The 15,581-nt window shown below is 38.5% G+C and overlaps 1 protein-coding gene across 2 annotated transcripts in view; it reads right to left on the bottom strand.

Moving 5' to 3' along the window:
* bmpr1ba (bone morphogenetic protein receptor, type IBa) overlaps window positions 1-15,581 on the bottom strand; it is a 68,512-nt gene that overhangs the window by 20,542 nt on the left and 32,389 nt on the right. The window contains exons 3-4 of one of the 2 annotated variants that reach the window (XM_042000534.1): window positions 4,159-4,225; window positions 3,824-4,024 (exon numbers count right to left, since the gene is read on the bottom strand). In XM_042000534.1, coding sequence (XP_041856468.1) covers window positions 3,824-3,929 — 106 coding nt within the window. In that variant the 5' untranslated portion in view covers window positions 3,930-4,024; window positions 4,159-4,225. Of the gene's footprint in view, window positions 1-3,823; window positions 4,226-15,581 lie in introns of both variants that reach the window. The other variant, XM_042000533.1, reaches the window with a different exon arrangement.

Raw genomic sequence — 15,581 nt, 5'->3', positions numbered from 1 at the left:
TTTGGGACATCTTCAGTGTGTTTCCCACAACAGGCAGCAACACCCTACCTCTCAGCATTACAGCCAGCATACTGCAGTTCTAATGAGGTACTAGTTTCCAGCAAGTGATCAGAACACATCCTGCCAGAAAGCTTAGAGACCGAGCAGCAGAGCAGCAGCAGCTCGGTACAGTGAGTCAGCTCTAAAGCATTGAGCTTCTCCTTTTTTGAAAAGCTGCTTTTTAAGCAGAAATGTTGGAGGCAGTCGTCTGCAGAGACAATAGTTTTGTCAGTGACCTCCTGAGAAATCAGTCACCAAGAAGTCTTCACTGTTTGTGCCTCTGAAAAGACTAAACTGAATGCTTTTTAGTTGAAGAAATACACTGAAGTCATTGTTTGCGGGGCAAAAAAAAATATAAATAATACAGATCTTCCAATCTGTTTAGTCTTTTTGTACAAAAAAAAGAGTAAAACACAAGCGCATTCAACAACATGAGTCTACATTCAGCCAATTATAATTATGAATTAACACAAAGAAACTTTAAATATTGAGGCAACACACACACAGATAGAGTCTGAAACCAAAAACATCACCATTACATGCAAACCAAACATTTCCCACCAGCCTGGCACATGGTCAACATTTGATGGGCAACTGGATTACTCTGACTAGAAGATGTTATATTTTCTTTACACAAAAGGGAAATTTCTGCAGTGTGCAACAGTGTCTTTGCCAAGCAGTGACAAAAGCAAAGCAACTGGCGGAGCTGCGACTGTGAAAACTGATCCAGCAGTGCTTATTCCCACCAAGGACAATGAAATGTAAGCTATCACGCTCCCTCTTCACTTCCCAGAACTCACATTGAGGGCTGCAGCCTTGTGTGGGTGGAAGGTCACAGAAGATGTGTAAGTGTGTGATTTGTAAAGTGTGTAAATTCCCCTGTGCTCTCCTCTCTCCTTGCAGAATGATGAATACAATGTCCTTTATTTACTTGCAGCAGAGACAACGATAAAATTGCTAAAGGGCAAACTGTACCCTTCATGCAGACACAACGCAGGATCTGTCTGCTGCACGTCAACGACTGCACTTCACCTGTAGCAACAACACCGAGAAACACTAGCTGACCGAGTCTAGACTTCCACTGAGTCAAGTATCTGGGAGTTGTTTTGGCGCAAAAGACATGTGGAGGAGAAAGGTTGATTATAGGAGCAAAAAAGGCTGATGCAGAAAGAGAAAGTGAGTCAAAGAAATCTCACCCCACAAGCTCCATCTTTCTTTTATGTTTTCCTTTTTTCTTTTTTTTTTAGAAAACAAATATTTGCCTGTTCATTCAGAGCCGAATCTGTTGCCCAGACAATCAATCATCTGAGTGTCAACCACTGAATGAGTCTGTTGTCGGTCCAATCCATCACCTGCGTGTCAGCTGGTAAACAAGGCAGTTTGGGGCTGCAGGTGAATGCTATTTGAATACAATTTTGACAGTTTGAATGTGTTTGTTTATGTGACTTCATTTAACTTTAATGAGCAAATAACATCTTGGCTGAAAGGTGTAATGAATCAGTGCTCTGTCTGTTTCAGACTTTGAATCTGAGCTTGTTCCTCATGTTATTCCTGGTAATAGGCAAACTTCAACAAAAAATAATAATTACTCTGTTTTAGGAGTGAAAATCTAAATGTAGCAGTCATTTTAGTTTAAGAGAATAGTTTATTTAAACTGTAAAAACTACCTACAAACTTTGAAAGAATTGATGGATTTGCACGTACTAATATAGAAGTGTGGGATGTTACCTGCAAGGAAAAGTTATATATTTTTTGTTCAATATGCGTTTTGCTGGGGCAGATAAGAAAAATGATGGATGGAAGGAAAATTCCTGTAATCTTAACATTACAAATATTGTATTCTAACCATTGTGGCTAATAAGCAACCATATAAAAGAAGCACATCCCCATACCTATACTGGAACCAGAAAATTTACTGTTAGGTGATAGTTTCAGTTTCAGTGAGGAGGCATGTTCTAAAAACCGTGCCATGCGACATACACCAAGGCAGGAATATAACCTCCATGTAGATATACTTTACATACGTGGCATATGCAGGTTTTTTCATATTTTAGAAATTGACTTAGAATACGTCTGTGCATGGAGTGAAACAATTACACAACCTAATAAACCAGCATTTGTTGTTGTTCTTGGCATCTGACCATGACTCATAACCATCCCACTGATGTTAGCTGTGTTTCGTTAAATAAAAGGTTTACCGCTGTTTTCAGAAATTTGGGGAAACAGATTTAAAGCTTTATATCACCTGTATGGTTCATTTTACAGCAATCTGAGCATTCAGCCCAGATATTTCACACATCATTCTCACTGACCAACAGGTTGAGCGCTGGGTTTTATACAAAGCCTCAGAACACCTGAAACTGCAATCATGATAGAAAGATTTTGTCCATGTCCCACAAGCACAAATTGAGAAATGCAGTAATTCAAATAAGAATAGAAACCACACAGTTGGCCTGCACAAAATGAAAATATTTCGTAGTCACTATGAGCTCAGTATTAAAGACATAACAGCACAAACGACTTGCCAGGAGTACGACACAAGTAGTTTTGATAGAGAGCCAACTTTGTGTCAGATTTAACATGTGTCTTATTCCTTGGCAGCTGCTCTGTGGCTTCTTGGACAGAAGAGTCAGTGTTACCATGAATCCGAAACATTCAAACACTTTGTGCGTTTGTATCCATGTGTATTTAAGTGTGTAGTGCAAATGCTCAAATGTCTGTGGCATTCTAAACAACTGCTGCTCGTTCCAACGGTTAGTTAAAGATGACAAAACAGCATCTGTCAGGAGGAGCGGAGTAAATCAAAAGACAGGATAACTCAAAGTGGACTTCACAGGAAAGTCAAGCGGTCACTGTGACAGAAAAAGACAAATGAGAGAGAGGGGTGACAAGAAGTCAAGGCGAGCTCCAGACCTAAGAGTCTGCCACTGCTGGCTTCATGGACCCCAGACTTAAATGATCTCAAATTACTGTTAACAGATGAATGATAGAGACAAGAAAAAAAAAAATATCATTCAAGAATCACTGTGGAAGTATAAATTCTGGATACCTTAAAAGATGCTATCATTTGACTTCCTTCAATTCCGATTGGTGAAGATGATCTACGGGTGTCCTTTGTTAAACATGTGCAAGGGAAACAACAGTAACAGAGAACCAAACCATTCAGACACACATCGTGACACTAAACATAACAGAGTATTAAATCTGACACATTCTGTTTCCAGCACCTCACAAATCACACTGTAGATACCAAACATGGTCACAGGCAAAGCGAATGATGCAGTTAGTGGTAACTGTCAGTATATTAAGTGATGCATTTTTGTCTGCTAAAGAGAATACTACCGTCTCCTTCTGAAATAAAAATAAGGATAACTACATTAAATAGAAATGAAAAATGTAATAAGAAACGGGCATTAACAACTAATGCAATTCAAACTTAAATCTAATTATCCAGTGACACTTTTTGCCTCAAAATCATAAGAAAACACTTAAACCCAGAGATCGAAGTATCTAAGTACTCACTAAGTACTAACTGTCATCACAAACTTCTTACAAAACTCCAGAACTACAGATTTCAGCTGTACCAACTAAGGATTTTAGTGTCCAGCTGAGTGAACAAGTACTCCAGTTTTGATGAGTAAAACACTTCAGTTAACAATGTCTTGCAGTGTAAAGAGCACATCTTCTGAGCAGCTTGCATGAGAGTGACTTTAGTGCAAAGCTCAGTAAAAACCCTGACAAGGTTGAGGGCGGCAGTGAATAAAGAAAGTTTGTGGTAACTCACCGTGTGCTTGTGCATGTAAAGAGAACAGTCCAAGCAACAGCAGAGGACTCCGGCTCCAAAGACATAGACAGAGGCAACACTTCAGCCGTTCTCCCTGCCCCGGCATCGTAGAGTCTGCCGCTCGCCTCCTCTCTTCTCCTCTATGCTCTCCACACGACAGGATCCACCACTCACACACACCACCTCTTCTTCTGAGTGTATCTATGTGCCGGAGAGGGAGTGAGAGCAAGAGGCAGGGGGGAGTATCAAGCATGCAAGCCCCTGTGTGTGTGTCTGTCTCTGTGTGTGTGTGGGTCCGCCGCAACGTGAGAAAGTCCACACCACGCAAAACATACCAGCAGAAGCAGCAGCAGTTGGAGCAGATTGTCCTCCAACCTGGTCTGACAGTAGCAGCGATGCCAGCTGAGAGAGAGGGAGAAAAAGGGAGAGAGGGAAAAAAAAAGGGGGAGTTTACTTCGTTTGCCTGCTAGTAAGGGCTGAACTACTCACTTACAAACACACACACACACACACACACTGGGAGGGAGAACATGGGTGGAAAGAAAACGGGGGCAGGGAGTAGACAGGAGCAAGATGGGGTTTAGAAAAAGTAGGAGGAGGGTGATCAGGATATTGAAAACAAGCAGTGGGATTTGTGGGATTCTGTAACTAACAGTTACCAGAAAACTACTTCAGCTTCATTTCAGACATGAGATCTGCAAACAAGCTGCAAAAAGATGTTGCTTGTAAAAAAAATTTTTTTTTAACTGTAATACAATCAAGCATTGGAAGTGAGTGGCTGGCCAGTGGATAAACCACATACAGCAGCTTCAAAGAATCAGCTCCTGTATTTGTAAAACATTTGCATAGCCTAAATGTGAAGACTAGACCAATAGATGAGCTGCATTCAGCTCATCTTCTGGCTAAATTAAAAAAAATAATGTATTTCAATGATTTGCTCTGATACACAAATGCTAAGCTGCCCTGCCTTAAAAATATCCTTGTAGTTAAGATTTAGAGTTCAAATTAAATTCAGTAAAAATCTCAGAACAGACTGCATCAGCAAATGCAAAACAATATTCTAACTAACCCGATCTAAAGTTTGTCCCACTGACTGCTCCACAGATTCCAGTCTCAACTGAAATTGTCAGTTAAAAGCAGCTTTTCTCTTTATTACATGCAGCAATATTCAGTTTTCAAACATTTAAAAGCACTATGTGTATATTTAATATAAAAAAAAAATATTCAAAACAGCTCTTCACACAGTGGTGAGCTGTTCAGGTGGCTGGCAGACACTTTAAAAGAGCTGTTAGAGATTACATCACCCAGGCCTGGGGCTTTCATACTAATAAATAAATGGGTTGAGACAGTCTAATAGACCATTTCCTTTCCAGAGCAATCCTCTTGCCTTTAAGGCATTTGCTGCTGACAAAACACTGTGTTGGGTGCTGAGAACACTCTGCTTTCAGCATGTAAAAAAAAAAAAAAATCATTATAGTCTAAACCAGCACTAAATGTGCTACTACTTATTTCAACACAAAACACAGATCTTTGAAGTTTTGAGAGTTTAATAGATGAGGCAAACAGTCTTTGTTTTCATAATTATCTGTCTCATTTGTGGCTGCTGTTGTTATTTGCACTTCTTTTCTTTCTCACACTTGTTCATGTTGGTCATTAGAGACTAACAATACCCTGTCTGGCTGCCTCATTCCTCAATAGCAGGGTGAAAAAAAAAAAAATCAGTTCATAAATAAACACCCCAACCCACATTTTGCCCCCGTATTTTCTACTGTCTACCTTCATCCTGCCCGCTTAAAGCAGTTTTCCCACAAAATCCTCAACATGAAGTAACCGGTAACACTTTCCACATAGTCTGTCTCAATGTACCTTTATTGTTAACTTGTGCTCTGTGTAAAATTACAGAGGCAGAACTGGGGAGCAAAGTTGAGCCATATGATTCAAATTGGTGTGCATGTGTTAAGAGGGAGGTAGAACACTGCTCTTACCAACACTGGCCACGTTTACTTGAGAGTTTTAATTCCCCTTTGATTCAGAATAAAAATAAAATCCTCTGTAAAATGACCTTGTAAACATTTAATTCAGAATGAAAATGCTCATTCCAAAATAAACTCAAGTCCAAAGTAAGGGGTTGTTTTATTCTGGTTTGAAATCCAAATTTAATAATTCCTTGATCTTGTTCATTCTGCTTTAAAATAATTCTGGTTGTTCCGCGCATGCTCATTCCCTTGTCCTGTCGTGATGACGGTATGGTGATCTAGCTCACTTCTCCTCCTTAGCTGACCAAAGTGAAGTAGCATGCTAGTGTTGAGCTGCTGATTCAAAACTAGAATCAAAATCAAAGTGAAAATGGTTCTTATTATGTGGTCTTCCACGTTGTAGACAAAACGAAAAGAAGCAGGAACTGGAGTTGGTTTCCTTCCAGTAGACGTAAATACATCACGTCCGCCCATCAGAATCCTTCCCAACCATCAGATCTTCAGCGGAATTGAATAAAGGTGATTAAATGTGTTTTCCATGTCAACTTCAATTCCGAATGACCTTTTCCATGTAATTGTAAAGCAGAAAACTTGAATTCCTAATTATTAATTCCAAATGAAAAACATCATGTAACCATGGCCACTGTCACACAACTAATTCCAACTTGCTGTGTGTAAACACACACACACACACATATACAGTATATATATATATATATATATTTATTTTTTTTTTTTTTGTTCTTTCCTCACCAAGGTGCAAACACTACAGTGTGTAAAAAGACCTAATGTTTTCATCAGATCAGTCTCACAAAAACAAGATTGCAGGTGAGTTTTTGAAAGAAGATGCCCTGTAGCTGTCTTAGTCAAGTAAAAAACTTCTAAAGTTGGACTCCTCCGTTTATTTACAACCCTAACATTCATGTACCCTTCTAGATGACGGGCAGATACTTCATTTATCACCTCCGCATCTGCTCACATTTTTTCCAACACACAAACCTCCTCCCCCTCCACTTCTGTTTTTCTCTTCTTCACTCCTACTCCCACTCCCCTCCTCCAGTGAACCAGAATGTCATTTCAAGCATGTCAAACCACGGGAAGCCTTTTAAAAACTGTGACAGCATTTGCCCCCAGTAGCTGTGAAACTGTGTTTGTGTTAGTGTGTAATGAATGTCTGGTGATTTGCTTTGGGAGACATTATCATAATGCAGATTGAGAAGTGACCCCTTTAAAACCAGTTACTTTAAAGGTATTGTAGGCTGGTGCTACACAACAGACACAAACACAACCACACACACTATTCTTGACTAGCGTCGCCCTCATGCTGGGTGTATGATGAATGGCTCAAGACTGGAACAAGCAAAGGATGAGCAGTAAAACCCAAAGAGAAAAACAGGAGCAAACAAAAGGCTGGTGACCAATCAAAAGAAGAGATCTGAGAAGAATGATGGTTGTCTGTGGTTTGAAGGAACAATTTTTGAAGAGGAGAAATGATAAATGGAGCACGGTGACCTTTAGGGGAGAAGTGGCAGTTCAAAGAGCAGAGGAAAGAAAGATGGGAAGCAAAATACTGAGATAAGTGGAGGCTAAAATACCAGTAAAAACTCTACTTTAAGGACAAATGAAGCTACTCACATATTTGAATCCAAAATAAAAAGGCCTCTTCTGACTGCTTCTATGTCTCATAGGTTATTGTTTTTTAAGTCTTTTTGTACCCATCTAGATGACATCACAGGCAATGCCCGTGGTCAACAAGTCATTCCACAGCAATTACTGGATCAGTTTTTACCTGTCAAGGAAATAAAAGAAATATTACTTTGTTCAATTTTACAAAGCAACACTGGAAATAAACCTTATTTTTCTGATCTCCAAAATTACAAAACAACAAAAAAAGGCAAACCATCCAGCTCAGACAGTTCAAATATTTCTTTATGACTGTTCATTTAAAGTATTTCTTTTTCATTCATTCATTCATTCGTCAGTCAGTCAGTCAGTCAGTCAGTCAGTCAGTCAGTCAGTCAGTCAGTCATATATTTAATTAATTTTCTTAAAGAAAAACCAATTAATTCATTGCACCCTAATGGGCAGAAGAAATGCACACCTATCTAAAAATGTCCTTTGACTTAGCCGAGGGAACTTTTCTCATTGTTTTAAGTTAAAAAAGGGATTTTGATTCTTCTTGTAAGCCAGAGTCTGTTACTACATGTTTATACGTTGAAACAGTTTAAAAAGTTTACAAAAAAAAAAAAAAAATAATAAAATAATAATAATAATAAAAAATGTGGGTGTAAAAATTTTGCATACATTAGCCACTACTAGCATTATGTGGGACTTTTATTTATCCAAACTCCATGTCAGCTGGTCCACTGGGATCTAAACCTTCCTTTGTTTACACCTTAATATTTTTATAAAAAGCATCTGTGTCCTTAATAAATCTATTATCTATTTCAAATTTTCTGTTTTCTAAACTTATTTGTGAAACTTTACGTTATTACTAGCAAAATATGAAAAACTGGGTAATTATACAATTACTGAATTTTTCTCTATATGACAGGCATTTCTTTAATTCTGAGAGACCATAATGCAGCTCTAACATCTTACTAAATTATTACTAGTCATAATGCATTTTGTTTCATTTACACAAAAGAGAAAGGATTAAAAATCTTGCTCTGCTGCAGCAAGTAGGTGCCACAAGTACCTATCTGCAAAATGTTTTTTTTTTTTTTTTTTGCTGTTGTTTTGTTTTTTCTTCCTGTTTACTTTTGTAATTGAGAAAACTACAGCAGCTTCTTGTGCACTTCATGAATATGGACTTGTGGCTTCAGATATTTCTTATCCAAATACAACATCTCCGTTTTAGGATTTTCTGTGGTTCCGCCGGATTTATAGAACATATAAACTCACCTTTTCCTGGCATTTATCCCTTTATTTGATATGTGAACTGACTAACAGGCAGGGATTAAGTCAATTTTAGTGAAACACTTTTGTAGCTCAGCAGCACATCGGTTAATCCCCATCCATTCACTTCAGTATATCTTTAAACTAACAAGCAGTTTAACATAATCTGCTTTAAACCTGTCTATTTACTCCTATTCACTGGTGAATTTACATAGCAATCCTTTCTGCCTCAATGCTTTGTGGAACATGAGAGACAATGTTTATGGGAGCTGAGTTGTAGATGTGGGTGAACTGTGTTCAAGAGTAAGATGAATCAGTTCCCTTCCTACAGTTAGTTTTGCATTCTGGACTTCTTAGACTGGAGGAGACATACCCTGAGGTGGGATAAGGTAATATCATAGATTTGTTTTTGTCTTGGTAAGATCCATTCATAAGTCTCTTTAATGCTTTACATTTAAATAGGCTACACAACCATGTTTTGTGCAGCAAACATATAAACAGATAGAGGAATCTTTTAGATGGAGCTTGAAGAAGGAGGTATGAAAAGATTTATGCATGGATATAAGTCAGAAGTGGATGAAAAGGTCTGTAAGGAATGTATAATGGAAGGAGTTGAAAAATGAGAGAGATGATTAAGGATGGCGTTAAACCTTTTCTCTGTGAGTTGCAAAAAAAGTTCTGCATTGAGTTTTGTGACTTACGTCCACTCAGACATTTTACTAAACAAAAACACAACTAACAAAATTAATCCATGAGCCAGGAAACTGAACATGGACAACAGACTGGGAGGGAAGGCATGATGATGAAGTTGTGACAGAGAAATGTGTTACATACACCTATGGTCTCCACAGTCATATTTCAGTCAGTGAGGGACAGTAGGTCAATGAAAGCCTCTTAAGGACAACATTTCTCATTTCCCAGACTTAATCGGCCTTTTTGTAAAGAACATTTTAGGAAATGTTTAATTTTTTCCACATTGTTGTTTTCCAACAGCTTAAATTTGACAAAAATACACATCACTGCATTCAAATCCAAGCATACAGTAAATTCTTTTGTATTACAATCATGACATCTGAATAACTGTACTATTATGCAGCTGACCATAAACATTGTTTTTCTTATTTCTAAATGTTTCTGTTTTTATTTAACTATTATTTCTATTGTAATAATTATCAACTTCTCTAATATTACTTTACTAATAGGAAAGTGCTGCAAGTTAAATATGGTTTCACAGCAAAAAACAAGGAATTTGTACTATTTTCTAACAATACGTTATATGGTGGAGGCACTAATGTGTTAAAATTGAGCACCGATATCCAGAAAGTGAAAAAGGTATATGGAGAATAACCGAGTTAAGATCCTGTGGGACTTCCAGATCCAGACCAACAAAATGGTAATGGCAAACCAGCTGGACATTGTGGTGATGGACAAACAGCAGAGGAAAGCCGTTGTGGTTGACATCGCAATACCAAGAAATTGCAACATCAGGAAAAAGGAACATGAGAAACTGGAGAAATACCAAGGCCTGAAAGAAGAACTTGAGAAGGCCTAAAAAGTAAAGGCAACAGTGGTGCCCGTGGTCATCGAAGCACTCGGGGCAGTAACCCCCAAACTGGAAGAGTGGCTTCAGCAGATCCCAGGACAAACCTCAGACATCTCGGTCCAGAAGAGTGCAGTCCTAGGAACAGCAAAGATACTGCGCAGAACCCTCAAGCTCCCAGGCCTCTGGTAGAGGATCCGAGCTTGGATGGATGAGACCGCCCACGGAGGGCGAGGGGACAATTTCTTTTATATATAAAATAATTCTAACCTATTTGTGTCTGTAAATGACTGCAACAAATGTCCTTGTGTCTGGTTGCTTGTCTTTGCTCACTTATAACCTATTAAAGCCAGCTAAGATATTAACCCTACGAATCTTACAAACCGAATGCTGGTAAAGAAAGTACAATACAGAAGGGAGCAGAAATCATGTTTATAAATGATGTCAGGCTGCTCAAACCATATTTTTTCCTAAACATGAGCAAGTCATTTCATACCTAAACCAAACTAAAGACTAAGTGACAGCAAAAGCGAAAATAATGTGCCTAAACCTAACCAAAACAAAAGTAACAAAAGCCCAAAAAACACAAAGGAACAAGGTAAAGAAACTAAGATTCCACTCAGAAATCAGAACAAGAAGTATTGTTTGTTTTTTTTCCAGGTCAGGCATCACATCCTCTAGCTCTCAAAAGAGGATTTTTGTCAGTTCCTACTTCAATCAAATAAGTAATCCACATTTCCTCCATGAAATGAGAATTTTGTGAGGCCATTCCTATTGCATTTACATAGCAATCCCTTCTGCCTGAATGCACAAAGCAGCTAATTGAATTTCTATTGGCACTGTTACTATTGTGCAAGTGCAAACTCTAACCACCACCAACATCAAATCCTAGCAGTCAGCTGACCCTCTAAATGGCCTTAAGGATTACGACCACTTCCTCAAAAGAAACTAGACACCATACTCTACATGACAACATGCAAAACACAGGGAGCGGGCAGAGAAAGAAGTTGAGGTTAAACCATTCCTTGAACTAAAACTGCTGTTACACCTTTGCAAAACCTTGGAGAAGAATTTAAATTCTGTACAAGCGATCAAATGGTGGAAGGAGATGTTGCCATGATCAGAAACATCCCTTGAACTTCAATGTAGCACATGCTTTTTGACTTCAAAACAAAGCTGAACTCCTCGAGTCAGTGTAGGCAACAGCATGTCCCAAGGCAAAACACACAGAGATAAACGCATGCACACACACAAAGGTATGTGTTTAAACTTAATGAAAGCCTAATGACAGAGTTGGAATGACTTTTAAAGCTTGTTATAGTCATTGTGAAACCACTCACTGTATCACTTTACAACCACCATAAAATCATTGACAGGGATGGGTGTGGTTAGGGTGAGGAAAAAGAAAACCAAAAATAAGTGTCAGAAATCCACCTATGTAATCATGATATCATAAATAGTTGAATTACTTGTGATAGATTTGGTTTGTTATTAAAATGTCAGCCTGAGCTTATCCTTAAGTTATTTGGCAAATACAATATTTTCATAGTCTAGCATTTCTGTAGGATTGATGTCCTTGTTTGCTTCAAGGCACACAGAGCATGAAAAAAAACCACAAGTTACAGGCTCAAACTTACTAATAAAAGTGAGTGAATTTAAGAGATTTGTGGCTTAATAATTGGAAATAGTATATGAATTTTTGCCAAGAGAAATTGAAACACATGTATAGACCACACAGTAGTTTGGAGTCTGGGTAAAGTAAAACTAATTCAAGCTCTTTGTGAAAAGTTTGGTTAAAAAAAGGGAACTGCGTGGCCAGAAGGGTGGAATGTTAAAAATGAAATGCCAAGGTAGGAAAGAAAATAGCAGAGCTACTTCCTGTGTGGGAGCAGAAAGAGAGCAAAATGTCCCACCTGCTATGTGGGATCCTTCTCTGCCTACTTTAGTGATTCATAAATCAACTTAGCAAATACTGAGGATAATCATGCAGCCACCCACATTTTTTTTTTTTTTCTTTTTGTGTGTGTGCCCTACAATGACTGGCCCCCGGCTGTCTATCCATCTGTCACACAGTATATCTGTAGCAACTCTGACTTGGCATTAGTAAAAACTTTGGCTAATTGTATTTATCTGGCTGTGTGGTTGAATGGATATTTCACAAAGTTACGAACACTGCATCTGAAAGCCCATTCAAGCTTTTTAGAAAATGCACAAGCTTCTGTAATAAAGTCTCACAGTGTTACTCCATTGTTCTGGGCCTTAAGCTGAACCAACTCTGGTGGCATACCTCTCTACTACAGCCTCACAGCAGGGAAGACCCACCATGGTGTTCCTTGGTTGGTTAACAGAAATGGTTCGTAGACAAACTGGTGTCTTCTCTCTGGTTAGGATTCTTCCTGGACTCGTTTTAACACGTTTGACTTTTGTTAAATTACTGCTTATGCAAACTCAACCTTCCTACTTGTTTCTGTTACATTAATATTGCAGTTTGATATGATAAAACCATAAAACATATACAAATCCATACAAATGTGCAACAACATGCGGTGATGCCATAATATTTTTACATTTTTCATCATACTTAAAAATGAATATACTTGATTCTCTTTGGAACAAAAAAATCATAGATTAGACACGCCAGGAGCAGACCAAGAAGAATCTCAAATCAGCTGTGAAGCATGGTAGAAGGGAAGGTCATGGTCTGGGGCCGCTTTCCAGCCATGGTTGTTGGACATGATAATATATATTAATGTGACTGGTTGGATTAAAAAGTTGAAGTGGCAAACACGCTGAGGAGAAAACCAGTGCATGGTACAGTTTTAGGCACTGCGATATTTTATTTTTGTGTAAATAATTCTGGATAATTCCAATAAATATATACAAGATTATCTGATCCTTAAAAGTAGAGTCAATAAAGAAATAATAAAGAAATGCATAGTATGAACATGATCTATATGTTTTTTTTACAACCAATTTAAAAACCAATACTGTTTCAATTATGGATCAAAAGACCAAGATGGCTATTAATAAACATGAAGCAATGAGCAAAGAAGCTTCAAGCCTGTGCCCAAATATTTCAATTCCTTAACTTGTTAATGTTTATTTACTGCTGTTATATCTTTAGTATCATGTTCTGTAATGAATAGTGGTGTACAAACATGGACACCTGGTAATTCCAATTAACCATTTAGAACTAACTAAGTTTTGCCCTAAGCTTGTGGGACCACCAACTAATAAAAGACCACACGTTTCCATGGTCAATAACAACTGTTCCTCCAGCTAAGAATAGTGCCGTCTAAAACACTTTTGCTGCCCCTTAACTGTTGTTTTCTCCAGCTAAACCTCATTTCACTTAAATTATAAGCACAACATATGACATATGCACATATGTGTACATGAAAGATTTTATACCGGTTGATCTAATTTTGATTCTTCTCATTTTGAAAAGAAGATTTGAAGCACCAACAAATTACCTGATGAGTTAACAAACCTGATCATAAGAGAAGAGAAGAGAAGAGAAGAGAAGAGAAGAGAAGAGAAGAGAAGAGAAGAGAAGAGTCCCTGATTTTGTACTTGTTTAGTGCCAAACAGCAAGGTGACACCAGGGGCAGGAACCTGACCTACAAACCGGCTGTGAACCCTACACCTGCATTAGCACACGAACATGCGGTCATACAAAGACACACACACTGGTGCAGATATACAAATACCTCACCCACAAACTTATTCACACATCATTGCCCATGACACCAGCTCCTCTAGACCTGCCAAAAGGCCACCATTTGACCAACTGATAACACCATCTGGTAGGCAAAACACTAGTGCTTTGTAAGTGTTCTTCCTCATAGACTTTACCAAACAATTGGATACATTCTGTCAGGGACTGAAAAGAGTTTTTCCCGAAGACTTCAAAGGAGAGCAGTGGGAGAAGGTTAGAGGTGAATGCTAGAATGACAGAGGAAAAAATGAAGTGATTATAACAGGGACTAATGTAAAGAGGGAAGTAAATGAAAAAAAAGGAATGATAAGGCAAATAAGGGGGAGCAATTAACTAGGTTGTTGATAAAAGGACACTTAATCTAAATATAGTATATTAACTATGACCCTACAGCTGTAAACAGTTTGTTTGAAACATCTAATTCAATACATTTGGTTTCCTGTTATATTTTACATTTCTTTCTTTCTTTTTCTTTTTGCAGTTTAAAAATTAAGTTGGTGCTCATGCTGTTATCTCACTCACATCGTGATGGTTCCAAGCTGAGGTTTGGCTGGGGGCTTTGCGAACTCTATTCTAAAGTTTGTGTGGTATCCCTGTGCCTGTGTGGGATTAAGCGGGTGTTCTGGTCCTAATGTAAGTCTAAGCATGAGTTTTCTATTTCTGTGGCTGCAGTCTTCCTTTGGGCCAGATTCAGCTGGTTTGGCCCCATCCATTGGGATTAACTACGTGGATGTATGGATGGATAGATGGATGTATGGATCAATGGATGGATGAATGAGAGGTTAAAGTCCCAAATAACGGTATAATTCTTTTCTCTTCATTTTCTTTTGGTAGCATACTCACCATTTCACTGATAGTTTGGTTTAGGATTATTGTCCCCTGGTCTCTTTGTATTCGGATAAAAAGGGTTCATTATCAATACAGGCAATTCCAGTGTTCTTTTCAAAAATGTTAGTTCGTAGTTGGCCTAGCTATGGGGTCTACACTCAAGACCATTTTTTGTCTGAGGTGTGTGACCTGAAAAGCTAAGGTTATTACCGTGAATGAAATCTATGCAATGGCCAAGGCTAATCCAGCAGCTAGATGCTCATTAATACACTCCAAAATACTAGGACTAGTTGTTTAGGCCACATTTTCTATTTCGAAAAAAAATTCTTTGATTTTGGACAAGTAAACTAATGAGTTGCACCTGTTACTGCAGAGGAGTTAATGAAGTAAAGTAATAACACGGACTAAATAATAACACAGGAACATGGTGTCCTAACTTGTAGTGGGACACATCTTTGCTGATTTGTTGCAGAATGTACAACTTATGATTTGGATGTTAACAAAGTTGGACAAGGAGGAGGGGCAAGTGGACACACACTGGGATAACAGAGCTGGGCAGGGGGTGAGTTAGATGGGGGAGGTGATGGGAGCTAAGCCGGTGTCAGACTGATGGTGGTGGTGAAGCATGAGGGTCTACTTGGGTGAGTGGCGCAGTGGGATAAGAGCGTGGGGAGTTCATGCCCTCGCCAGGCCCTTTTCGCACTGCATAAACAAAGAGATTACAGTGAGAAGGGGCTCCGTGCTGCTAACAAGCAGGGGTACTGCGCACATTCCTTTCAGCACAGCAACAAATACACA

The sequence above is a fragment of the Melanotaenia boesemani genome, chromosome 11 (genome assembly GCF_017639745.1).
Source record: "Melanotaenia boesemani isolate fMelBoe1 chromosome 11, fMelBoe1.pri, whole genome shotgun sequence".
Lineage (NCBI taxonomy): Eukaryota > Metazoa > Chordata > Actinopteri > Atheriniformes > Melanotaeniidae > Melanotaenia > Melanotaenia boesemani.
This window is presented reverse-complemented; position numbering and strand designations above follow the sequence as displayed.